Raw genomic sequence first — 25,746 nt, 5'->3', positions numbered from 1 at the left:
AAGCCAAGAAATGATTGGTACCTACTGGCAGTATTGCCAATATAAAAGCCAATAGGAGTAAAGTACTGGTTTACCACAAACAGCACATCAGAGTTGTATGGTTACTGGAAACCTCTCATATGTTGTTTCCAGTCCATGATTATGATTCTGACCGCCAGTGTCTGTCAGCATTACAGATGCCCATCCCGTCGCAGCTCTAACTTGATACAGTAAATTAAAGTTATAATGTTTCCAACACAATCACTGGCAGGGTGTAGTTTCCGTGGTAATGAACAGAGCCTTGAGCAGGCTGGTAAAGGCAACTAGCCAGGAAGAGCTGTTGTTGGAGTGGGAGGCTGTTTTACTGGAAGCAGTACAGACAGTAGTCCTGCTAAAGATGATCTTGAAAATGAACATGCACAGGTTAGCAGACAGTCCTTATCATTACCATGATATAAAAAATCCCAAAAGCAACAACGATGACGACTTCACAGCCCTACATCTGTCCACCCTTTGGTGAAAGGGTTCAAGGATCAAAGAGCATAGTAAGCTCACACAGAGACGATTTTTTAGTAAATTGGTCATGTTTGTCTCAGTGTGTTTGTATCTTAAGTGTACCTTTTTTTCATATCAGTGTCAGAGTTTCTTTTTCGCATATTTTACCACAATTTCCTTTGTAGTCAGCTAACTAACATCTTCATCTAACGTCTCAACAAACCTCTTAGAGCTAAACACCAAATGTTGATTCACGTTAGCTAGCTAACTACACTGGATTCCCAGAGCTCATGATTCTCTCAAAAGACACAACTTTTGAGTAACTAAAAGTTGTTTCATTAAACTTACCATTGTTTTGAACACACAGAGGTTCATCAAACACCCATCCAACGAGTCAAAAATGATCGTAAAGTTAAAGATGGTTAACATTAACTGGCAGTGAAAGGTGTGGTTAGCAAAATTACTATGTTACTAAAAATGATAGATATTCTGATACATCATCTATCAGTCTCAAAAAGTTGCCACATTAATATTAATTTGGAGTCCCATAATAACTCTCTTTTAGCGTTGTCTGTCTGATATCTGGCTCTTTAGCTAAATGCTCCACTATGTTCACTAACTTATTTGCTAACTGTCTCCGTTAATTTAGTACTAGATGTTTTAAAGGAGCAGTGTGTAAGATTTAGGGGAATCTAGCATTGTAGTTGCGGGTTGTGACCCCCTCCACTCGCCCTCCATGTCCAATGCACTACGTAGAATCAGTGTCTGTTTTGTCTGTTCTGGGCTACTGTAGAAACTTGGCAATTCAACATGGCAGACTCTGTTAAAGAGGACCTGCTATGGCTGTATATAAAGAGAACTGGATACAGTGTTGGAGGCAGGGCTCCGTTCATTGTTATGGAAGCTGCTCAGTGGTGCAATAAACCAAAAAAGTTTGATTACCGGGTATAGAATTACCCAAATCTCCCACGTATGCTTCCACAATGTATGGCCCATAAAGCAAACCCATCAGAGACTTCCGCCTGTGAAGCCACTTACTTCCACTTTGGCTCCCCGCTGCCTTGAGTGGGGATAAAATTATTTAATTGTGTGTGGCTCATATAGACTTTTGAAATGTTATTGGACCAAATATTGTATATGAGGGCAATGGGCATCTTTCCAAACAGATATTTTGAGTATTGTAGGTATAAAAAGCTCATTCTAAGTTAATAAAAACATAATGAGTATTATGTTTAGGTAACTATACACTAATAAAAACATTGTTCTTATTACCCTTCAGAAAAAACAGATGTCTTGCTCTTACACAGAGGTTCAGGAGACAGCATGCTGTCGCATTTATATTTTACTAATGCTTTGAACTGATGTTATGGTCCCTACAAATTGGCCTCATTTCCCTAAACCTAATTTTGGTTTATGCTTGAAAAATAACACAAGTAATAATGCAGTAATATAGGCTACATTAATCATTCATACATTTTGTGGTGACATCATTGTTTCTGGTGTTTAGTATCTTCTTTAGTTTTTATGAGGTCGTCTAGCTGTTGAATTTCAGTATTTCACTGGGTGTTACTCTGGAAATGGATGCTGTAACAAGCTGAGTCGTGTTTCATCACTTCTTCACTCTTTTCCACCGCCGCAGGTCTACAGTAACAGTGTACTTCCCGTGGTTGTCATGGTAGTCCCTGGTTAAAGACAGCAGTATTAGAGCGAGCTCACTAAGAAGTCTGACTTTAGGCATTCTCACTTTGCAACTCATTTACTTGAGAAACTGGGTCAGTGGTAGCATATTAAAGCTAGAGTCGTCCTCCTGGCTTTGTCTCACTAAGGAACGCTCACTAGGAAGGAGCAGGAAGGAAGACAAGGTTGTTTTTAGATGTTCATGGCCAACAATTTCCTTACTTTCCTTCCATAGTGAAGTGGTGTAGAATAACACACTGCTAAAAAAAGAAGCTAGGTTTGTCTAAATATGTTGAAATCAAGGATGTGGTAAAATGATTTACTCCAGCTATAATGAACAATGGCAAAGAGTTAAGGGATAAAATGATCTAACTGAAGTTATGCAGAAATAGGCTGATATCCACATACAATTTATAATCACAGTGCGCATCTTTCCAATCAGTCACTTCGGAAGAACAAAAGATGTGATGGGTCTCAACCTTGCATAAAAGAGAAACACCACCTAGAAATGTGGACCTTTTCTCATTCTGCTATTTGCTGTATCAGCAGTTTGGTACAGCAGCACAATTGAATGGCTTTGCAAGGACCCAGTCAAGCGTCACATTGCTGACAGAGGGGGAAAAGATATGACACTAATAGATTAAGTGTTCATAGGAAGAATTAATGTCCTTGCTTTACCTTGGTCACTACATGTAGGATCAACCTGTTCCCTCTGTAACATCGCTAAGCAACTGTCAAGCTTCATTTAATTAGCAAGTGTCTGACAGTGTCAGTGATCTTAAATAAAAACAGACAGTACAGACAGTACGGGGACAGCTAAGTAAAACATAGCTGATTATTGGGGCTACAACCAAGATTATTTTTAATAGTTATTATTCTTTCAGTCAATTTTATAATTAATTATTGTTAAGCTGAAACAATTAATCAATTAATACGTTAAAAATATTACATAAAAAATATTAAAGATTTTTTTGTCTCTGTCTTTTCCAATTTGGAATTTTACTGCTTTTCAATTCAAGCACCAAATCATAACAAAAGTTATCTCTTGACACGTTCCATACAGAGACCCAACAATGGTGGCAAGGAAAAACATCCTTTTAACAGGCAGAAACCTTGAGCAGAACCGAGCCCATTGGTGGACGATCATCCGTCGTGACCGATTGACTTAAAAATAAGCTTCTTTTTTTTTTTTTGCCTCACGTGATGAAATCTATTTTGTATGAGAAAAAAATAAGAAGTTTACCATCGCCTCTGGTTTTGTGAAACTGTGATTGACTTTGTCACCATTGTGATATTTTGAAGACCAAATTGATAATCAATTAACTGAGAAATTAATTAAATTCATTACAGATGAATCAACAGATTATCCTATAAATCTACAAAGTCTATAAAATATCAGAAAAATATCACAATTTTCCAGCGCAATTTTTTTCTGATGTCCTTAGATTGATTGTTGTATCTGACCAATAGTCCTGCAAATTACATCAATAATCAGGTACAAAAAATGTCCTAAGACAAATAAATTAATCAACTAAAGGTCTCAACACTACCTGCTATTAAAAGGTCCATCAGTCAGTGCTTATCATTCTGCCTGCTCCTCTGAACTTTGGGCAAATGAAGGCACAAAATGCTCCAAATAGCACTTTTACATCTGCATTAACTGTTCCCTTCAGTCTCTATTATATGGAGATAATTTACTTGTAACAGTTCTATGATGTTTGTATGCTTTCACCATAGGAGCTGTTTGTAAGTGAAATTTAAGTTTGTCAGACCTAAAATATATATTTATATATTTTTTAAATACANATACAAGTTTATGAAATTAAGTGTCAAAATTGGGTAAAAATCAGCTCCAGGGCAGGGGCTCAATGTGCTGAAGCCACGCCTACTCGTCGAAACAGTCAGGCAGCAACTTTGGAGCGACTGAAACATGTCAGATAAGTTTAAAAAATGACATAACTAACACAATAAAACACTGAGCGAGATGAATTAATCTCTATCTCTCTGCTAGGGGTGCAGGGGTATGCTCAGGGTTCCTCAGCGTGTCATCAAGCCTCCCTTTTCAAAACGTTTTAACCTCAAATTCCACATTTCAGTAATATATCATTCATGTTTTCAACAACTATTTACCAACATATTGAATGTATTTTGAAAGAAATCTCAGAATTGCCATTACACAGACTTTAGCGCTTGTGCCTGAATGACCTTAAACCTCTACACACACGTAATACGTCTCCACCCTGTTTGACCTTCTAGTGTAATGTACCCTGCCCAGTACTGAATCTACACTCTCTCCTGCTTTCGGGAGATTTTGAAACTTCCTTTTTGGGACTGTCTGGCTCACCAGATGTTTCCTGAACCCACCGTGTTCCTAACTGACTCCCCTCCTCTCCAGTAAAAGGCAAGGGAAGGACAGAGTGAGAGAATCTGTCATTTACTCTCAGTTAAGCCAAGCACAGAGAGATACCTGGAGTCCAGCTGATGAAGTCATGTCTTTGTGTGCCTCTCTGCGATAGAGCTGACCAAAGCACACAGCCTCTGGGATTTGCTCCTGCTGCAGTGACAGAAGACGCTGTAACTCATCTGAACAGTCTACATAGAAACAAACACTATACAAACACTCTTTTTTTTAGCTGCTCACCTCCTCTTACACTTCTTTTGAGAGGATTGTGAGCTCACAGGCAGGAGTGCCGCTGTTTTGCCTGGTGGACAGCCAGCAGTTTGTGAGCCGGCGATGTCGTGGGACTGTGGCCTGAGGTACATGTTCTCTGTGTCCCCTGCGCTGCAGCAGGGGAGCATGTGCATCCTGCATGACAAGGAGGATCTGTCCAGACTGGAGATGGTCCAGAAACTGGCCAAGGATGGCTGCCGCTTCCTGCAGAACCACAACAAGGGCCCAGAGAGGACAAGTGAGGTGAGATACAACAAACAACACTGCTGCATTCACTGCTGCATTTTCATAATACAACATGTTTACAACTTTCTTTAAGCTACATTTGTAAGTAGATGGATATAGAGCCACAGCCTTTGAGCAAAATGCTGCATTGATTCATACGTTTCCCTGTATAGATAACTGTGGCCTTGTCACAGACAAAACATCAGCCAAGCTGCTTATCATACAGTCCTCTATATGTCATTATGAATCCTACTCATGCTTTAACCTTGAATATTCAGATAGAGATTGTGCCAAGCATCATTTCTCACACTCGCTGCCATGTTCCATCCATCAAAGCGATGTTAATTTGTTGTCTGTTATTATTGGCTTCCGCACATTCAATAACTTGTCCGCTTTCTCTGAGGATGAATGTTGTCATTTAGATTCTGTTGAGACAACAAAAAGCTTTCTTCAGTGAAATATACCAGAAATATAATATATGTTGCTTTAAAAGAGATGTAAGCATTAGATCGATATATAGAAGATTTCATAACAGTATACTGTAGAGTGCATTTTCTTCACATCCATAGAAAGTGACATTGTAAATGCACTGTATCCATTAAATCAGCATTGTCTAGATCTAGTTATAGTCACAATGTCATTACAGAAACTCAAAGCAGCTACAAGGAGCTTTCATTTTGTGTTGATTCTTGCAGCCCCTGTGGACAAAAGCGGTAGTGTTTCCTCCACTTAGGTTTGTTCGTTTCAAGGGGAATCAGTCTAAACAAACCGTATATACAAATGGCCTTTCCTTCATCAGCATCAGAAAAGTCCTTTTGCTGATGGTCTTGTTTGTTTATGTCGGTCATATCAAAGCAACAGTATTAAATTGAGTTTCATAACCAGTTCAAAACAAGAGCTCAATATATTTGTTTGCAGATATTAGCCTATCGCAGAACTATTGGCATGTATGTTATAAGTAATATGTAAATGTAATGTGAGCCGATGTAAAAACATTTACCTTTTCAACGATTAAGAAAGCTTTTTGATAACCTTTGTATATATCTGTGCACATTAAACATAAAAGTCTATTTTCATTTCCCTCCAAAATCTGAATCGGTTTGGGAGTCAAAAATCATATATTTATTAATCAAAAACTCCTTGTAGCACATTTAAAATGTATTTAATCATTATAGCAGGTTTTAACTTCAAAGCACTATATCCACCATCAGTCATTATTAAAAACTACTGTACGTATGTTCACCACCATCAGTCATTATTAAAAACTACTGTACGTATGTTCAGTTCAACCTGCACACTTTTTTTGAAAGCATTACATCACCTGCCAGTTGGATTGTCTGACCTCATGGTGTGCTCAGCGTCTCCCTTCCTGCCAGCTGTATCTGTGTGCTGAACAATGGCAGGAAAAGTTGACGCAAGTGCCCTGACCACCATGCCAAGACATTGTATGGTTTGAGGGTAGATTCCAGTGCATCGGGTCTTTGACCTTTTATGAAAACACAAGGCTAGATTTCGTTATCGGTGTTGTTATTCAATAAAATGACCTTTTCATCTGAACTAAACCATGTACGATTAAATCTTAGTCCTGCATAATAGAAGGATCTGTTTTACCTTTATTGTAATATATAATATAATAATAAGTTTCCCATCATGTGAATTTAAAAGAGTAAAGTGATGGCACATGTGTCGTTTATGTAATCCCAGCAGTAATGGCCAGATATGCTGACCTTATATATATCTCGAAATATTAAGATTATGTGAGATTATCTAGCAGTGTTTCTGGCTTAAAGCATGGTTTAAAGTAATCCAATGATGCTACAATGCACACACTGTATTACATGTGACTCATATAAATATCTAAGCCTAGATATCGAAGAGCTTAGAAGTCAGTGAAATCCCAGCTGGCGGAAACAGGGATGCTTAATATACAGTAGGTTTCATGTCTGTGAAAATGTGTGAGGGATTCTGGTGCAGGGAGAACGTGAATGTTACACAATCTCTTTAAATTTGAAGCCAAGCCATGTTTCTAGGTCCTTTGGTATGTTACAGGAAAAAAACTATTTGGAAATTTGTTTTGCTGTGAAAAAAGAAAAAAATAGCTCTCGACTTTGGAAATCACTTGTTCTTTTGTCTTTTTACTTCACCACTGTTTATAATTCAGAAGGTATCAGAGAGTTGTGCATAATCATCTGTTTTGCTTTGAACCTGCTGCGCTCTCTGCCAATACATGAAAATATAACATGCGCATACAGAGTTTATTATCAGAGCCTAATGCTTTAAACAGGAATTTGGGCTCATTACTGTTGGAGATAATGAAGTGCATCTACATCAAAGGATTCTTTAAAAGCAACACTGATGTATGAATGCTTGGTTTTAATCTACTTCTCACTGTGTATGATGTGAACTATGCCTTGAGAGCAATTTCAAAAATTAAATCCACACCCTGTCAGGACTTGACACCTTCCAGCTCCCTTTAAGTGTCCCATACCGTGCATGCCAGTCCTGCTGCAGCAGCACAGAAGCATGCAGACAGAATGTGTCCTTCGAGCCAGCAGAATGCTTCTGAAAAAGACAATAAACCCTTTGGCAGGACATGACTTTGTGCAGAGGCCTGATAAGTAGTGTTTACTCTTCTGCTGACGGTGTCCATGTTGGGAGGGCTTCAGTGCTAGCTGTGAGGCGAGGTCACCTCGAGGCTAGGGTAGGAACTGTGCCGCCCTGGCAGCTGGTCTCATTAGAAGCATCCAGTCTCAGAGGGTGTTTTTGTACTGGCACTGGTAACCACAAAGCCCAGTACACTGAGTAGCTGGCCTGCAGCAGCGGAGGCAGGATCAATAATTCATTGTGAGGAAAGGTTTGTTTTGCTGTTTGACCCGTCCGCGGTACACTGAGACACTTAATTATAGTCAGGAATTCAACTCACTATGCCGTCACGCTTAGTGAAACAAAAACAGTGCACTTTGATGAAGCTAAGAACACGCAGTCTGTGTCACATCTTTTTCCCAAGAACCAGGAAACCAATCTGTGCTGCCTTCCCTTTCTGGGAATTTTCAAGCTCTTTGCTTTCACGCCCCCTAATTTTACGTCATACTGTTGAGTCCCGTGAGTCCTGTGACAGAAGAATACAGTCTGTTATTACACAGGACACACCCTTAAGTACATGAAAGCATTTTATACGTGTATACGTGTATATGTGTTTGTATTAAGATAAAGAAGAAATACATTTACAAGTTGTCACTTTAACAGACTGAGTCATGAATCACAGCACTGAAGGTACTGCCAGCAAACATTGCCATTAATGGTCTTTTCTGAGGGTTTGAAAACATCTCTGCTTGGCTGTGTGATGTTAATGCTGAAAATGTGGCCCAACCATTGATGGACACAGTTTTGTGTCTTAGTTGTTAAATATTGTATGTGTGTGTGTGGTTCCATGTTGTGTTAATGCATCCATCTGTGTGTGTGTGTTGTGTGTCTACATTATGTCCATTTACGTATGTATGTCCACAGATCTCAGATAAGTGTTAATGTGCCAGGAAGTCATGCTTAACTGAAGGGCTCTGGATGCTTCTCTGCAAAAGGCAATTAGGGCCGAAAACTGCAACCACTCCCAGCCTGTCTGCCTGGCTAATTGCATGCACGGAGGCTTGGGTTGCATTGACTGATGGTCGAGAAGGAGAGGGAGAGAGAGAAGGGGTGGGGGTGGGTACAAGGGGGGCTGATGCAGGATGCATGCACTATACAGTGAACTCCTCATTAAGACCAATATCTCTGATCCAGACCCTCCATTGTCAAGCAGCTACCAGCAATCTTTAAACGTCAGATGTGCAAATAACAAGACATTTTCTTGTATTGTTGTGTTAAAAAAAGTTAAATTTAGATACTTCTGATTGAAAAACACATTAAATGTCCAGGATGAATGGTGATATACAGCATCATATCCATCAAACTAATTTGTGCTTTAAGCTGGAAGACTGAATATAGGTAGTTCTGCTCTTAATGTGGCAGTCAAACATCGGCAATAATACCTGGACAGATACCTTTTTGAATCAATTGCTTTTTTTCTTGTAATTATCTGACTGGAAATTGTTTATCAGGTAAAAATGCTAAACATTTGCTGGTTCCAGCTTCTCTCCATCTTATATTTCTGGGTTTTGAATGATGGTTGGACAAAACAAGCAGTTTGAAGATGTCAGCTTGGGCTCTGGGGCATTGTTCGGTATTTTATTTTGACATTTTGCAGTCTAAAAAAGTGAGTCATTCAAAGATAATTGAATTAATTGTTAGTTGCAGCCTTGTTTCTGACTACTCTGACAAGCTAAACCTTGGTGAAGGTTTAAAGAGTGGGATGGAAGACTTTAACTGCCTTTCACTCAGGCCTTGATTGATAACACGGTGACATTGTGTGACTGCGTTACGAAAAAAGGAGAAAGTGTGAGACAGTAGGATACAAGAGGATAAATGTTATCATTCATAGCACCTCATGGTGGTCATAAGACAAGAACCTATCCCGTGAACTGTAGCCTAAACTAAACTCCGAACCACTGAACCATCGTTGGTGTGCTGAGTCTAACCATACGACAGCTTGAAAATAGATTGTCTCTAGCCAGCACCCATAATTTAATAGGCTCTACTCTGAAATCAGTAATTAAAATTTGTGTGAGTCTTTTATGTTAATCCCTGAATGGGCTTCACCGATAAGGACTGAATAATGATATATGGAAATTCTCTTTCATTTACAGTGCAGGCTTTGACAGAGTATTATGATGGAAATCAGTGGTGATTTGTGTGAGTGGGAGAAAATTCAGGGGAATCTCCTTGGTGACACACTCCCTCTCTCCCTCTCTCCCTCCCTCCCTCCCTCCCTCCCTCTTTCTCTCTCCAGCCCCAGAGTGACGAGGCAGTCCGCGTGCATCTGAGGGAGAGGGGCCACGATGTGCTGGTTCTCCAGAGAATGTCGTCAGAGCAGCCAGCCCCCTCTGCATCGGCGAGGGGAGGAGGGAGAGAGGAGACAAGGAACAGGAGGTAAGCCTCTCTACTCCCCTCCTTCCTAGATTCCCTCCCTCTCTCACTATCTGTTTCTCTCTCTCAGCACTCTCCCTCTCATCATTCTCCCTCTCAGTCTCTCCGGATCACACACTCACTCGGGCATGCTTACATCACAACTCCCTACACATAAATGACTACATTAAATACATATAAGTGAGCAGCATGGGACTGTGATGCAGAGCTCTGCTGGCTGCCTTTCCATTCAAGTCATTCAGCAGCTTTATCAGCCGTGAAACGTACCGGGATACTTCAGTGTGTTTGGGGCATAGACAGCAGTGGACCACGGGCTGTAGCAGCTGCAGGTGGATGGATGGATGGGTAAAGGGGGCATGCCGCAGTAACCACGGCAACGTTGGTGGTGTGAGGGCACAGGGACTCTGTAAGGATGGGATCTCGGACACAGCCACCGAACCTGCGGCAGGAGGAGGGCAGGTTGCTGCACGCTGCCTTGGTGGAGCAGGAGGAAGACGAGGATGACGAGGAGGGCTCAGAGGAGAGCAGCAGCGACAGCACCAGTCGGGCAGAGCCAGCAACCATGCCCACCTTTGATGTCCCCTACTTTCGCTACATAGATGATGAGGGGACGGAGGGAGAGGAGGAATGGAGCAGCAGCCGCTCTATGTCCTCTATTGAGGAGGACTCGTCCAATGACTCTGTTGTGTCTGACAGGTACGTGGTGGTATCAGGAACCCCGGAGAAGATCCTGGAGCACTTGCTGAATGACCTGACACTAGACGAGGACCAGGGGACAACACAGGGCAAAGAGTCAGGTCAGCATGCATACTTTAATGTCCTGAAACACCGTTCTCATCCCTCTGCGTGTCTTGTCAGTGAATGAATAAGCATTTTTTGTAATTTAGACAGCAAATTAGAAGAATATAAGACTGACAGTAGATACCTAGACAACTTTTTGACTATAGCATTGTTAAGGGAGTGTGCTTAAATCAGTCCAGTGATGTTTTGGGTGTTTATGATAGATAGATCAAAACAGAAATAGAAAAATAACTCCCTTTACTTTCCGTTTCACTCTTACCCCACCCCTTCTCTCTCTCTCTCGCCAAGGAGCTGGGACACCAGCCCCCTCTGGGCATTATTACTGGGCTAATCATGTGCTATCATTCCTAGAATGGCTCGGAGTTTTAGCCTGTTCATTTGAAAACATTTGACAGAGATAAACGTTATCACTCATATCCTTTGAGTGATACCATAAAGGACTGCGTGACATGCGGTCCAGTCTCACAGCAACGACAAATCAACACATTTCCTCTCATCCCAGCAGGTACATGATAATGTGACACTGTTGCCAAGGCAGAGGAGACTCTGTTGATTGAGCTGGAAAGATGGTTCAATGAGAGATGATGATTGAGAACAGTAACAGAGTCAGACAAGCGGAGGGAGAATACTGGAGAGAAAGGAGAAAGACTGTATAGAGAAAAAAGGGAAACGGGGAGGGCAGAAAAGGGAAATGCAGATTATTCCTTGGAGATGGAGTTGGTCACAGATGATCTCTCATCAGGATAGAAGCAGGCTAACCCCATACCAGGGATCATTACTCATTCTGATGAGGAAGTGAATGAAATTGATCTAAATGTCTTCTCAGGGGATGTGTCTGCAGTTGCAAGATGGTGCATTTTACATGCACAAGCGATGCTTATGTTTATACATATTTTATTGCTATAATTGAGTGTTTAAAGGTCTAGTGTGTAAGGCTCTTTTTACAGACTATGGCAGACATTGATTATAATATTCATAATTATGTTTTCATTAGTGTAAAATCACCTGAAAAAAAGAATCACTTTGTTTTTGTTACCTTTGAATGAACCTTTTATATCTGCAGACGCTGCAGGTCCTCTTCCACGAAGACTGCAATATTAATCTCTGAGATCTATGTTTCTACAGTAGCCCAAACACAAACTGTAGATAGGGATCTTTTGCATTGTTCATATGTTTTGTGGCCGCTGTAAATTCTCCTTCACGCTAAGGAGAAGCAGAGACGAGGCAGTCGCAATCAGCAACTACACAACTAGATGGCACTAAATCGTACACACCAATCCTTAATATAAATATATAGAGATACATGAAGCTAAATTAGAGGGTAAGCATGTAAGACGTCCCTCCATTGGTTCAGTTAGTTTATCCACAATAAACTGTACTTTTAGATAATATCACATGGGCTGTGTTGTTGTTGAATCATTCACCATTAGCTCACCTTGCAGTGAGTGCATTGGAAGTGAAGTCTCCATAGGGAGCTGTGGACCAGGGCATGATGCTGAGTGATATCCCAGGGTCAAAGATCCACGATCTGAGCACGAGAAGGAATGAACGGAGTGCTGATCAGCAATTGATCAGCACTCAGTGATGTTTAATAATGTGACTCCTGCTGAACTTGTTTCTCTCTGTGTGAATCCTGAAGCTCTATATGCTCTAGTGCTACTGCTAAATCTGTCCTTCGAGGTTCAGCCCACCAGAAGCATGATAGTGTGAAATCCTTGATTTCATCAAAAAGAGATTTATTTGAACATCCACCAAGCTGTCGTGTTTGGTCTCTCTCTCAAGGATGGCTGGGAGAGCTTGTGCAGCAACATGACTGACGATTACACCAGATTCTTGATGTTGTGTTTATGACTTAGCACAAGAAAGACAATTTTATCTCATAGTTGGTGGCACTGGCTTCCATCTATATTCCATTCGCACCATTAAGAATGCAGAGAAGATTTCTGCAAGTGGTGGCACTTTTTCTGAAAGCACCACAGGCATGTTTGAGGAAAAGCAAACCACCGCTGTAGTCCGACTCTTATGTGCTAGTATTTCCTTCCTGGGGGTGGCATTCACAAGTGTTGCCATCTTTCCTGTGCCCAATTTAAAGCTAGAGTAAAGCTATTGATTCCATTTCACAGACTGACGCTGCCAGAGCTGAAAAACATGTAATATAATGGAACATCTGTGTTCTTAATGAGAAGATGTTCCAGCTCCTTAGCTGATGCACCATGTCGGGAGATGTTGATGCTCATTTGTAGTAGAAGAAAAATATCACAACATCACATTAAGTGAGCGGATACACAGTAAATTTCTCAATAAAGACTATTATGATAATTTAAGGCTTGTATACCCAGAGGATAGCTTCTGGTGGTTGAGCCAATAAGTGACACATTAACATCCTTTTTTTAAAGATACATTGATCAATTTTTACCGCTACTTATTGGAATGCAAAATAGATTGACATGTTGATTGACAGGCTTATTGATTTCACAACAGATTGACAAGCTCGATCAATAATTTCATTCTGCATCTCTGAAAAGGAAACTAAATTTGGTTTGGTTTGCCTGAAAGCAGAATTGTGTGTGGACTAAGTACTAAGCAGCATTGTAGAATATGCTTTTTAATCTTAATTTAAAAATGGTGTGGTTTGTAGGGGCTACATCAGCCAGCAGCCAACTTTATCTATGCAGCACAACCCCTGCATAAATCTTTTTTTTTTTTTTTTGACTGTATGGATTAAATCTACTCTGCAGGACATTTCCTACTGTTTCTTGCTGTGTTACCCAGAAAACCTTGAGAATATGACTTTAGGTCGTAAGATTAAATATTTATTCTGTTTTCCAACTTCAAAAAACTTGCAGAGTGTACAGCCTACGGAGTAGTACGTAAGCTGTGAGAAAGTGTTTGAGTAGTTGGTTTTATTGCTTAGAGAAAATACACAAACGCACAGAGGTGTGAGTGAGCAGTGCACAGTGTGTGTGGAGGGGAGGAGGTAAAGTACAGTACAGCATGTGGGTGGGTGGGTGATCTTTTGTTTGTTGTTTTGTGCCTCTGTGTTAAAGTGCGTTACTGTATTCTTTATGGGAGCTACATGTGTATAAGAGTGTAACCTCTCATAAGCAGTGAGTGATGCATCCACAGCTGCTCTGCACGGATTAACATAATGATGTCAGGGAGTCCCGTGGACCAGAACGCACACAAAGGCCCTGGGAAGCCAGTGTGAAATTAAAGGGGAGAATTTACAATTCTGGGTGTGAGGCACATTTACAGAGGGGTTGAGTGGAGGTTGGCCCTAATAGGATTTGTAAAGCTTTTTTGCTTGTGGCCGGACATCATGTCTGGAAGTTACTATCCTTCTTTTTCTCTTTATGGTTCAGAATAGTATTATTTTTGGCTTTTATGCCATTTTCTAAAATGCACTTTTACTGTACCGCTTGTTATAATGTCTCACGAATAATTACTTACATTTTAATACAATTTTCTTTGAATAAAGGACTTTTCATGTGGTTTTGTAAAGAACTGTTGACGTGATTTATTTATCACTGTTAAAAAAAAAAAACAGTGTTGTGATGATAGTGTTGTAAGTGCATTTCATGTTACGCTGACTATTTGATCAGCTATGATTTAATCCATTTACAGAAACACTTACCCATGTGTAACCTTGAAAAGAAATCGTACAGGGATACAAAATGCTGCTTGTAAACACATTAGGATGATGGCTAAGCGATATCAGATTGCTTTTCTGTTTGCAAGATAATCACAATGAAAACGTAGACTTCATCAGAGGTCAGAGAGAGCCAACTGACACATTAAACATGATTGGCTTATCTTTACTTATACAGACTGCAGTGGCAAATGTGTGAGATTGAAGATAAAGCCGGTAAAGGCTTGTTTGAACTTGTAGTAAAATGAAAGCAGGGAATCCTTTGTGGTCTCGGCACAAAAAATCATCTGAGACTGACCATGAGGAATAATGTGCCATTGAATGGTCTCTCACATTACTGTATGCTCGCCGCTGAAATGTCTCTTCTTAGTGCTTGTTAACTGATATTTGACAGCAGTTAATGAGATCTCCTTCTGTTATTATTAAAAAGGAAAAGGGAAAGGTGAAACCAAGTCTCTGAGCTGTCATCTCAATTAAACGTACAGGCCTACTGTTGAGTGTGTGCAACTCAGGAAATATTAATCATACAGCCATCAATGTCACCTGCCGTCCAGCATCCTGTAACAGTATAAACCAAATGAGGGTTTATATAATGGCCTGCACAGGATTCAAACTTGTTTTCATTTTCTTTCTTCAGTCAGATATCTTGGAATGTTTTATAAATTTGTGGGAGCATTTCTAAAATACTAGAAAATCTTTTTTTTTTTAATGTGTTTCTCTCTGCAGATACACTTCTGGATGACTTTCTGCTGACCTACCCAGTGTTCATGTCCACCAGTGATTTATGCCAGGCTCTGCTGGGACAATATCCTTAAACACAGGAATATTATTTCAAAGATTCACACATAATAACCCTCCTTTGTGAGTGCTACAGGCAGATATAGATGTTTTATTAAAAAACACGACTGCTTTATTGACTCATAGCTGCTCCACTTCCATCGCTCTTGCCACCTATCCTTAAATCAACATCACGCACGCACTCGTTTTATTCATGCTTCATTTTATAAGATGCACTTGATGTCAGTAAATAGATCTCGCTCTCCATCTGGGCTGAAGCCTTAACCAAATCCCACCTATTGCACCAAGCGATATAGAGGAAAAGAGGACAGGAAGGAGGCTCTGGAGAGGAAGCGAAAAGTTCTGCACCTGGTGTCGCAGTGGATGGGTCTCTGCAAAGATTTCCTGAGAGAAGACGAGCATGTCAAACTTTTCACGAAGGTAGGAAATATAATGAAAAGGGTGGAAACCAGATAGTGAGCTGAACTCAGTATGGCAGGAATGAAAATTGACATTTCCTTCCAGACTTTGTACCGTTACGTGTTTGATGATCTCTGTGAGCACCCAGCCCTGGAGAAGGATGTGAAAGAACTGCAGAAACTGTACCAGCTGCATCGCAGACAGTGAGTGACCATATGACAGTCTACTTTGTCAATATATTATTAGGGGGAATTCAATACACATGTATAAAAATGATAGATAAAACGGAAAAACTGATGTGTTTATTGATATCAAGTCTGGGTGGTGACAACAGAAAGTATGACTGTAACTGTTGGAAGTCTGAAACGAAGCAGAGGCACTAGTTGGTCTCTAAGGACAAAGAAAGAGCTCCTTCTCTGCTTGCTTCTCATCAATGAATCCATTCAGAGATTGAAGAGTAATTGCAGTGTTCTGGGGTGTTATGCACGGAAATATGAAGGTCATGAAGCTCTTTATTTTCGAACCTCTAAAATTGAGGAAATACAGGGATTTTGAGAATAAATGACAAGCTGACATATCTTTTTTGTCATTTACCATGAGAAAAAAAGCACTTGTTTACTGAAAACAACTCCAAGCCTGCTGGCTATTAATAGTGTTCAACTCATGAGTATAATCGCACATCCATATGTATGAACACACACAGTGATACACATCATTACGGTTTCTGACATGTTGAGTAACAAATTAATTATGTCAGTTAGTCCATGATCTACATAGAAAATACATATTATAGAAATGCAGTAGAAAGTTTGAAGTGGCAGATCCACATTTACAATAACATCCACCTTTTTGCTATCAGTTACATTATAGACCACCAACTTAGTTTTTAGTGCCACACCAACTCCTGGCCTCATGTTACCATATATAAAAATATTTCTGCAAGTTCAATGCATTAAACTATACACATTTTCAATTATTATATTAAGCAGCACAAGCAAATACACTGACTTTAAATAGCATATCAAAAGGGAGAAAAAGTTGGATAGGTGTATATTTTGTGGCTCAGCTAATATCAGATACAGATTTATTAATGAAAAAGTAAAAGTAACGTTTGTAATACACTTATGAGTGTTAAACAAAGGTATCTAGCTCTATCTGGGAATGTTTTTTAAGTCACGTGTTGACTATAACATTGGACAAGGACAAAAGTGATGTATATTAAATGTATATGTGACATTCTATAAATGGTGTAACTGTAGCTGAGCCTGTTTCTTGCTTTAATAAAAATAAGCATCAGATTGCTCTTTGACATTTTTGTGTAAACAACCCCCCAGTCACCAGACACATTGCCACACCCATGCACCCCTTCCCCTCCCTCTACCACAGCCTCCAATCAGATCCTCTCCCTGGGGATGCTTCAGCCTGCCGCCCATTAGAAACCAGTGCAGATAATTCAACCTGACTGTGCTGCTGTTATCTGGGCTTGCTTTATTCATGTTTATATCCAGGGAGGGAGATACATGACACCCACTCTTTTTAAAGCAGTGGACTTTGTGTGGGTGTTACTGACTGACAAACTCCACTATTTATGAGCTTTTCACAATCAGGCTTCCCCCGTGGGAGGACAAGGTTGCCTGCCTTGTGGCAATCTGCTACCGAGTAAAAAACTATGAGGTGTCATTTTTTGTCAAAAGGAGACATATTTACTTGTTTGCAACATCTTCCATCTGGCCATCATGCAAAAAAAGAAAAAATCTCAGGAAGCTTAGGAATGAAAAACACCATTTATCCTCTTGCACTCTCTCTTCATGTGGTATTATAATTTGCAGAGCTCATTGACATCCACAGTGACTCTTTTTATGCGGAGTAACTGGAGTGAATTAGGCCACAAGTCCTGTTTTGACGTGACAGTGGGAATCAGGTTTTTCATTAGCGAAGGACTGCTGCTGGCCAGCGAGAGGAGTTCCCTCAGGGCAGGCTTTGTGCCAACATGCCTATTGTGATGCAGAGCCCAGTAAAAGCTGAGGGACGATAACAGACACAGGGCTATCCATCATGCTAGCCGGGCCTAACTGATGAGAATGCGGTGATTAAATGAAGGGATCACATTGGAAGGTCTAAAAGTCTACAAAGCACTCTAATCTCGCTGATCTTAAATAATGGACTGAACATAGCAGAGGAGTATATATATATGTCATTCACTCTACCTTGTTTATAGACTGTGTTGATGGTGAGGTTGTTTTTGTGCTTGATATAGTTGCAACCTATAGAAAATTAGGTCTTTTTAGGACAAAGTACAGCTATTTCTGACAGATTTATTTCTTATTTTTCCAGTACGGTGGATGAATATTCCCCTCAAAGGAAGGTGGGTGAAAAGATCTTGTTTTTTCTCTTTATAAAACCGAGCTGTCTGCTCACTTTGACATACTAGTTTGGGCGTCGGGGCTTATTGTCCTCACGTTTCCTGCTAAAGACATGTTCAATGTTCACAGGCAATATGAATGTGTGTCAAAATCCACGCATTTCCTCCTCTTTTAGAGCAAAGCACTTTTCCACCAATTGAGCCTGAAAGAGAACGGGCTCCAGTCCAGAGGCACACAGAGGGAGACCAAGGAAGGTAGGTTGTAAAACATGATGTTCTTCACACATTCCTCCCATCATACGTTGTTTCCAAAGCCATTGAAAGGAGACGTTTAGTCTGAACGGCAGAACAATGGGAATCTTTCCAGGGAATGAATAAATAAAGGTTTGAAAAAGCAAATTCCTGAGTTATGACTTCATGGATTCCTCGTGTCCTATTGGGATCAATTTTCACGTCTTTTTAAGGGCAGGTTCGCGGTTACCGCTTGTGCCATGTAGTTCTCTACATAATCATGATTTTTTTCTGCTAAAATTTTTGTGATATCTGTCTTAGTCTCTGCTGCTGGATAATTCACATTTCACACTTTGAGTAGTTTTCCTTGGTACTACTTCAATCAAAGAAATTGTGCCCACTGACCCTTTACCTTCATCAGGAGAAAACTATTGACTATGCTTGATCTAGCCCAGTAATGCCACACTACACAGTCCTCTAATGTTCATCACTTAGTGTTAACACTGGAGCAGTTGAGGGTCAGTTGCTTTGCTCAAGGTGACCTTATTAATAAGGGACAGCCCTGTTATGTCCTTTACTTCCCGCTGGTCTCAGAGACGGCAGCAGGTGACGTAATTAATTGTTTTTTGTTCCGGTTGAACGTGTGCTAAATGGTTAGATAACCTGTCGTAGTCTGTTCCTGGAAAATAAAACCTGCATTAACTCTGCACACCGTGCTTGATTATCTTTTTCGAGAACACATCCAGCCCAGAACATTTTACACCAGCTTTCACAACAAAGCAGGCAACTGGCCAAGACACCCAAGGGGCTCCGAAGCCCCAGGGAAATTTTGGTAATTTGATTAATTGGAAATATCCTAGGAAATTTGCACCAATAAAATACAACATCTCTAAGGCAATTCCCATATTATTGGCTAGTCTCATGGCTGTGTGTCACAATCTAATTTCAAGAGCTTTCTAGAAAACCTGATGTCATTTAGTATCGCTCAAGCATCTGACCACTGGTTTGTCCAGGGTTATATTATGAAGCTATCATGCAGTCTGCTGTGTGTACTGACGATGGACAGAGCTGCATTTCATGTAAGCGCTGTGTATTCTATGTTGTATCTCACTAAAACACAATTGTCTCTCTGTTACAGTGCTGTGTCATGTGTACATTACCATGGATTCGTACCTAAGTATGAGGGCTCATACTGCGGTAGTGACCCAGGAGCTGCTGCAGGCGGTGGCAGAAAGGATGGATGTCCCACAGGGGGAGTTGGTACTGGTGGCTGTCACTTACCCTGGAGGTAAATGCCATTTTAACTCTTTGACAGCCTACACTCGCAATAATGGCAGTCTGGACAGAAAGCCTGGTGTTTGTAGATCATGCTGGATTTAGAAACATGTGCAAAATGAACAAATAATAAATCAATTCCTGGTCAACACACCCACAGAGGGCCTGATCTAGGCGCTGTATACTGACTCTTTGGTGAGAAAGGCCAGGCAGACCTCATATTTTTTACTCTAACACACTATTGAGAGCATCCTGACAGGGAACATCACTGTCTGGTACAGAAACAACACTGAACAAGACTGTGAGGCCATGCAGTGAGTGGTAATTTCAGCTCAATGTGGTCTTCTAACCTGCCTAAAAGACATCTATACCATGACGCTGCAAAAATAAGGCTAGGAGAATCAATAAGGCATCCAAAATGAGGATACTGTCTAGAACTAATTATTCCGGATTAGTTTTGCTATTGTTGTTGTTGCTATTGTCATAGTTATTATACTATTATTATTACTTTTTAGCATTATTAAGAGTGTCAAGAAATATATTTCACTATAATTGTTCTTTTAAGATTATATGTGACAAATAAATTGAATTGAATAACTTCAATTTACGTTCTCACAATATTTCATACTTAAAACTTTAAGTATGTGAAGTTTCCTGTATTAAGTTGTGTATTGAGCCCAGACATAAATGAGTAAGGTTGACCTAATCTCCCGAGTGAGAACAGTTAAAAGAGAGACGCATTTAAAGTCCAGATATATAAAGTCAGCATCTGTTATCAGTGACTGAAGTGAGTGGTGACTGCACACACAGTATCTTATCTCATGCCACTGATAGCTGCTTACACGCTGCCTGACAGATTTTTAATGGTATTCTGCTGTTTGTGATGTGCCCCCCCCCACTGCAGGTAGGCTCCTCTTGCAGCCTCAGGACAGAGTCTTCTCTGATTCCTTACGGCCGGTGGGGAGGCTGCATGTCTGCAGGAAGGACCTGGGAGAAGTCCTGGTAAGAATGTCACTGCATTTTAAACATAGTAAACACATACTGCATTGACAAAACATGTGTCCTCTGTCAATTTATACATACATGTTCACACAGCTCAGCTCAGAAGCAATGAATAAGATAATCTATAATTCAGTGTATGTAAATGTATATGGAGCACGGTTGAGATCAAAACCTGCTATAAATAACTCATGCAAGAAGAATGTTCCTATCAATCTCAGTTGTCTAGAAAAACTAGAAAAACAAACAGCCCTGATACTGTCATTGTTTTATTCTTGTTTTCTCCAGAATCCATTCACAGACAACTCTGAGATACAGCAGAGGACGGCTCGCATGCTTAGTTTAAACACATGGGATGTGGCTGTTGCTCTCACCAACTTTGACTGGACCATCTTTGACTCAATACATGAGGTTTGTCCCACAACTTACAGAGAATTGTGTCATAATTTGTCTGTAAAATGTAGGCCTACACACTCATTCTCCTCAACTCGTGGGTACATGTTATTCTTTTTTTTACAGCAAGAGCTCGTCTATTTCACCTTCAGCCGCCACAGTAGCAGCGGCCACACTGTGGCGTTGGAGCTGCTGCTGCAGCGCTGCAATGAGGTGCAGCTGTGGGTGATGACTGAGGTGCTGCTGTGCCCAACACTCTGCAAAAGGGTGCAACTCATCAAGAAGTTCATCAAGATCGCCGCCCAGTGAGTAGCTTTAATCACGTATTTCTGCATTTTTATTACAGGTTTATTGATTGTGATTCTATACACACTGTTACTGTACCAACACTACAGCATTTCAGCACCAATGTTTAGAGATTTGCATGAGGATGTTGCCCCCTCCAGTGGCAAATCAATAAACTGCATCTACTTATGAGCTGTTGAGCCCCTGGAGGTAACTGAAATGTGTGCTCCAATGATCTTTTGTAGCTGTAAAGCTCAGAGGAACCTCAACTGTTTCTTTGCCATTATAATGGGCCTGAACACTGCAGCTATTAGCCGCCTCAGCCAAACATGGGAGGTAAGAATGTCCTGTTATTTCTTTACAGACGTTTGTGCCACATTTATATCTGAAGTAGTGTTGGGGAAAAAAATATCTTGTTATTATCTCTGCAGAAAATTCCTGGGAAATTCAAAAAGCTGTTTTCAGAGCTGGAGACAATTACAGTAAGTGACATACATGGCACTCTGTTTGAAATGAACACAATGATATTAATTCACCTGAACAAGGAATACAAAGCCATGCTTCAGTGTATATGAGGAGAAAGTAACAGATGTTTTTGATTCCCAAACATCAGGCGAAACATAAGGTGTTTTAGAAGCTCGTTAGTCTCTAATGTTGCCATAATTCAGCTCTAACAAAGCATGCATGCACAGGCACACACAGTCATCCCCAGAGGATTACACTCATTCGTTTTGAAAATGTCTTCACAGGATCCGTCGCTGAACCATAAGGCCTACAGGGACTCCTTCAAGAAGATGAAGGCTCCAAAGATCCCCTTTCTTCCCCTGCTGCTGAAAGGTACTCTCATTATTCTGTCATGTCAGTATCCCACAACTACTCTGTGCTGTGAAATATTTATAATAGATATGTGTGGAAACAAACAGATATCAAATACCTGTTGGTGAAAACTAACAAAGTGTTCCGTTTCAGATATTACATTCATTCATGAAGGCAACAAGACGTTTCACGACAACCTGGTCAATTTTGAAAAGCTGGTGAGTTCATGTGCCCTTTCTAGAAAACATACAGCAATGCTGAATTTGAAATGTCATGTTTAATGAAGCCTTTGTCCATCTTTATTTCCAGCACATGATAGCAGACACAGTGCGGCTCATCCGGCAGTGTCAGAAAGATCACATGGGTTAGTGTGCAGATTACTGATTCCTCATTTTATGCCCTGAAATTACCAATAGTCAGTGATGTATACGTATTTTAAATGTAAATAAATGATCAGGCTTTGGGAGGTAAATCACAGAATCTGTCTCCAAAGAAAAAATGTCCTGATTTTTTACCATCAATAATGATATGATTAAATCCCTCCAGGAAATGGCATCACCCAAAAGAGCAGCTCAGAAGTGCGAGCCTACATCGATTACCTTCATATCATCGACAATCAGCAGACTCTTTTTGAACTGTCACACAGACTGGAGCCTCGTGCTTAGGGGACACTTCCCACTGTGTAAGCCGGACCGTTGGATTGCCAAGGAACAATCTATTGTTGGCTCATTTATCTCTCAGGGCTCTGTAAGCAGTCAGAGGACTCTGCAGGATCCTGGACGACCACAGGAGGGAGCCATTTGATCAGGAAAACTCTCACCAGAGACAGAAACAAGCAGCAAAGGACACATCTTAGGTTAAATGCATAAATATTTGCATAGATCCACAACAGTATCACTGATCCAGAAAATCTGAAATCAGGCCCTGCCAAACATCCAACGGCTGAGCTTCAGTGCCAGCACTTCCACTCCAACTTATGCTGCCCGTTGGCAAGACAAAAACAACACCAGCAGCAGGTTAGAGCTAAAGATATTGATCTGCAGGTCCAAATCTGCTGCTACTGCTATTACTTCCCTACTGATGGCAGAGGTTGGCAGGTGTAGAGCTGTTCTGACAATGACCCAACAGCTCCCCACTGTGGAGAATCAGCAGAGTGAGTTTGTTTGCAGATGAAGTTCTTCCCAGCTGGTAAAAAGCTCCAGAAAAGAAATGTTTAAACAACAGCGATTGACACAAAGGGTCCACTTAATAGCCTTTCCAGGCTGTTTAACCACATAAATCCAGTCATGTGAAGGGACTGACATCATAAAATGCAGAATTAGCTCATGATATCTTTTTGTATTTTTCAGACAGTGTTTATAGATCTGGCAGCAGAGGGTTGTTTGATCAGATTGAACCAAAGAGTCGCTGTTTTCTCAGAGTCCGCCACGTTCCAGATGTTCTCTTTGTCAGATGTAGGACATGCAGTCACAAATCAATCAGTACAGTGTATGCACAACAAGCTGATGTCTTGCTAAACCGAATCAAGATAAGCGACATAGTGAAAATAATTGTAAAATTACAATTATAATTGTTAAATATGTGACATTTTCATATATTATTTTCATGATCTATTTTATTACATTGCAAAACTCTCTTACCACACATGTTTTTTGTAGTGTTTAACCATAAAGTGCAGTGTATTAGGCTTTGGATGGATATTAGAAAAGAATACAGTATACTGGATTTCTTTTGTGTGTGTGTGTGTGTGAAAAGTATCGTGTGTGAGTTATAATGATGTATGTTAGTGCCAAATACCGTAAAAATGCCCATTCAAATCAATGCTAAATGCTCATCTTTAAAAAAAAAAAGCATTGGTGTGAGGATCTCCATCTAGTTAAGCTGTGGACAATCAGTTAAATGAAGCAGCAGACCCGTGCTTATACATCTCTGTGTTGGTCTTTAAAGTTCAGGTTAAAAGAAAACAGTAGAGGATCAGCCTTCCAGATCATTTTGGTTTAAAGATATTGACTTTAGCTTTGTGGTACTTAGAGTACCAGAAATTAGCATATGTTTCCAAAAAACAAACATCACTCACAGTAACCTTTCCTCTGAACAGTTTCACTGAGGACTGCTGCTGCTGCAGCTGATCTATTTTATCCTCAGTAAATGTTTGGATACTGCTGAAAAAAAATGTCCCTATAAGTAAAGAGCAATAGCAAAATCAAGTACTACAGCACCTTCTGGACAGCAAAAGTAGAGAAAGAGGAAGAAAAATGGAAGCCATTTGCTCATGTACAGTGTGTAGTAACACTACTGTATACACTTGTATAGTGTGTAGTCATAGATGATACAGTATTTATTGGTCAACTGAAAGTTTTCACTTCTGCTCTGAGGTTAGGCCATTTAAAGTAGGCGTTGTGAAGTGCTGTAGATGGAATTTTGCATTATATTCATGATATTTTATTTGTATATTGAATATGCTTTAACAATATCCATCTTATTTTAAATTTTATTTGTATCATCAACAAAGTACAGTTGATTCTGTTTATACTGTGTGTATATATATATACATAGATATAAGTTGAAATTCTGGATAAGGATATTTATTTATTTCAGAATTATTTATTTGTTCTATAGATAAGCAGTTTGATTTCATGTTTTTGTTTGTTTCTTTCTTTTGTACGCACTGTATTGGCTGGTCTGCATGATATGGCAAACCATGGATTGACCACCAGTGTCAACCGTGCATGCAATAAAATATTTTTCATCATCATGACTTGCTTATTGTAAAAAATAGACAGATATACGCGTATGTGGTGGTGATATTCAAACTTCATAAATTCACTGAACGCTGTAAAATTAGACAGATAATTGAATATGATCAATATTTGTGCAGATACAGACACTTAAAGGTCCAATGTATAGGAGGATCTAAAAGCAGAAATGAAATATAATGTTTTCATTAGTGTATTATCACGACCTTAGAATGAGTTATTTATATCTACAGAGAGCGGGTCCTCAAACAAAGACTGGTTCTAGACAGTTTTGCAGTTATCAAAGTTTATCCTACACAATAAGAAGAATGGTATTCAGTTGGCTCACTGCTATATTCCACTAAATTCTGAACACTGGTTCCTTTAATGGTAAAGAGTATATAAAGGCAAGCATTGGGTGGTACTGCAAGAGGCTTGGCATATTAGATTCATGTGTACGGTAATCAAATATCAGATCTTCTTGGTCTCCAGTGAAGCTTCACTGCCTCTCTGTGGCTGCAAAAGGAAACTGGATGTTTGTTCTGAGCAGTAAAGTACAGTGAAGTAAAGTACAGTGTTTCTGTAACAAAAGGAAATGTACTGATTCCCCAGACACCCAAAGAGCCCAGAGGCTCCAGGTCACTGCATAGCAGTTAGTGTGTGGTTATTTAGCTGCTGTAAATATATTTCTTAATACTGAACACATGTTGAAATATTGTTTTAATGTCTTCATTGTTCAGGTTTATGTACATGGCGCATTTTACAAAACAATTTAGTGTTTAATCAAGTTACCACAAACTGTTTATTAATATTATACACAATATGTATAAAGAGGGAGGGGAATAGGGTGATTGGTCACCTGAGGCCACAGCTCATTTTTGCTACAGGGCCCTCTAGTGGGCTAATCGGGTCCTATTAGCCAACACACTATTCTAAA

At 40.1% G+C, this 25,746-nt stretch overlaps 1 protein-coding gene across 2 annotated transcripts; it reads left to right on the top strand.

Moving 5' to 3' along the window:
- The first annotated feature begins 4,499 nt into the window (after positions 1-4,499).
- On the top strand, positions 4,500-23,924 carry LOC104926694 (rap guanine nucleotide exchange factor 5). 2 transcript variants are annotated; one of them, XM_010740604.3, is made up of 18 exons: positions 4,500-5,065; positions 9,930-10,069; positions 10,763-10,863; positions 15,243-15,321; positions 15,590-15,734; positions 15,819-15,916; positions 18,048-18,078; positions 18,252-18,330; positions 19,445-19,594; positions 20,486-20,583; positions 20,869-20,991; positions 21,100-21,278; positions 21,504-21,594; positions 21,690-21,740; positions 22,008-22,095; positions 22,228-22,292; positions 22,384-22,438; positions 22,621-23,924. In XM_010740604.3, exons 1-18 carry the CDS (start codon positions 4,886-4,888, stop codon positions 22,737-22,739), a joined length of 1,872 nt encoding a protein of 623 aa, XP_010738906.3. In that variant the 5' UTR covers positions 4,500-4,885; the 3' UTR covers positions 22,740-23,924. The 2 variants fall into 2 exon arrangements, with proteins under 2 accessions (XP_010738906.3, XP_027143038.1); XM_027287237.1 differs by lacking the exons at positions 4,500-5,065; positions 9,930-10,069 and having other exon boundaries at positions 10,128-10,863.
- The last annotated feature ends 1,822 nt before the right edge of the window (positions 23,925-25,746 follow it).

This window comes from Larimichthys crocea, chromosome XIII, assembly GCF_000972845.2.
Source record: "Larimichthys crocea isolate SSNF chromosome XIII, L_crocea_2.0, whole genome shotgun sequence".
NCBI lineage: Eukaryota > Metazoa > Chordata > Actinopteri > Sciaenidae > Larimichthys > Larimichthys crocea.
This window is presented reverse-complemented; position numbering and strand designations above follow the sequence as displayed.

What these genes read in the sequence shown, in the direction of transcription:
- LOC104926694 (XM_010740604.3), top strand. Translation starts at nt 4,886, where the DNA reads ATGTCGTGGGACTGTGGCCTGAGGTACATGTTCTCTGTGTCCCCTGCG. An exon ending in TACCAGCTGCATCGCAGACA is followed by an intron (nt 15,917 to 18,047) that starts GTGAGTGACCAT and finishes TTATTTTTCCAG; the next exon opens with TACGGTGGATGAATATTCCC. An exon ending in TCTTTGACTCAATACATGAG is followed by an intron (nt 20,992 to 21,099) that starts GTTTGTCCCACA and finishes TTTTTTTTACAG; the next exon opens with CAAGAGCTCGTCTATTTCAC.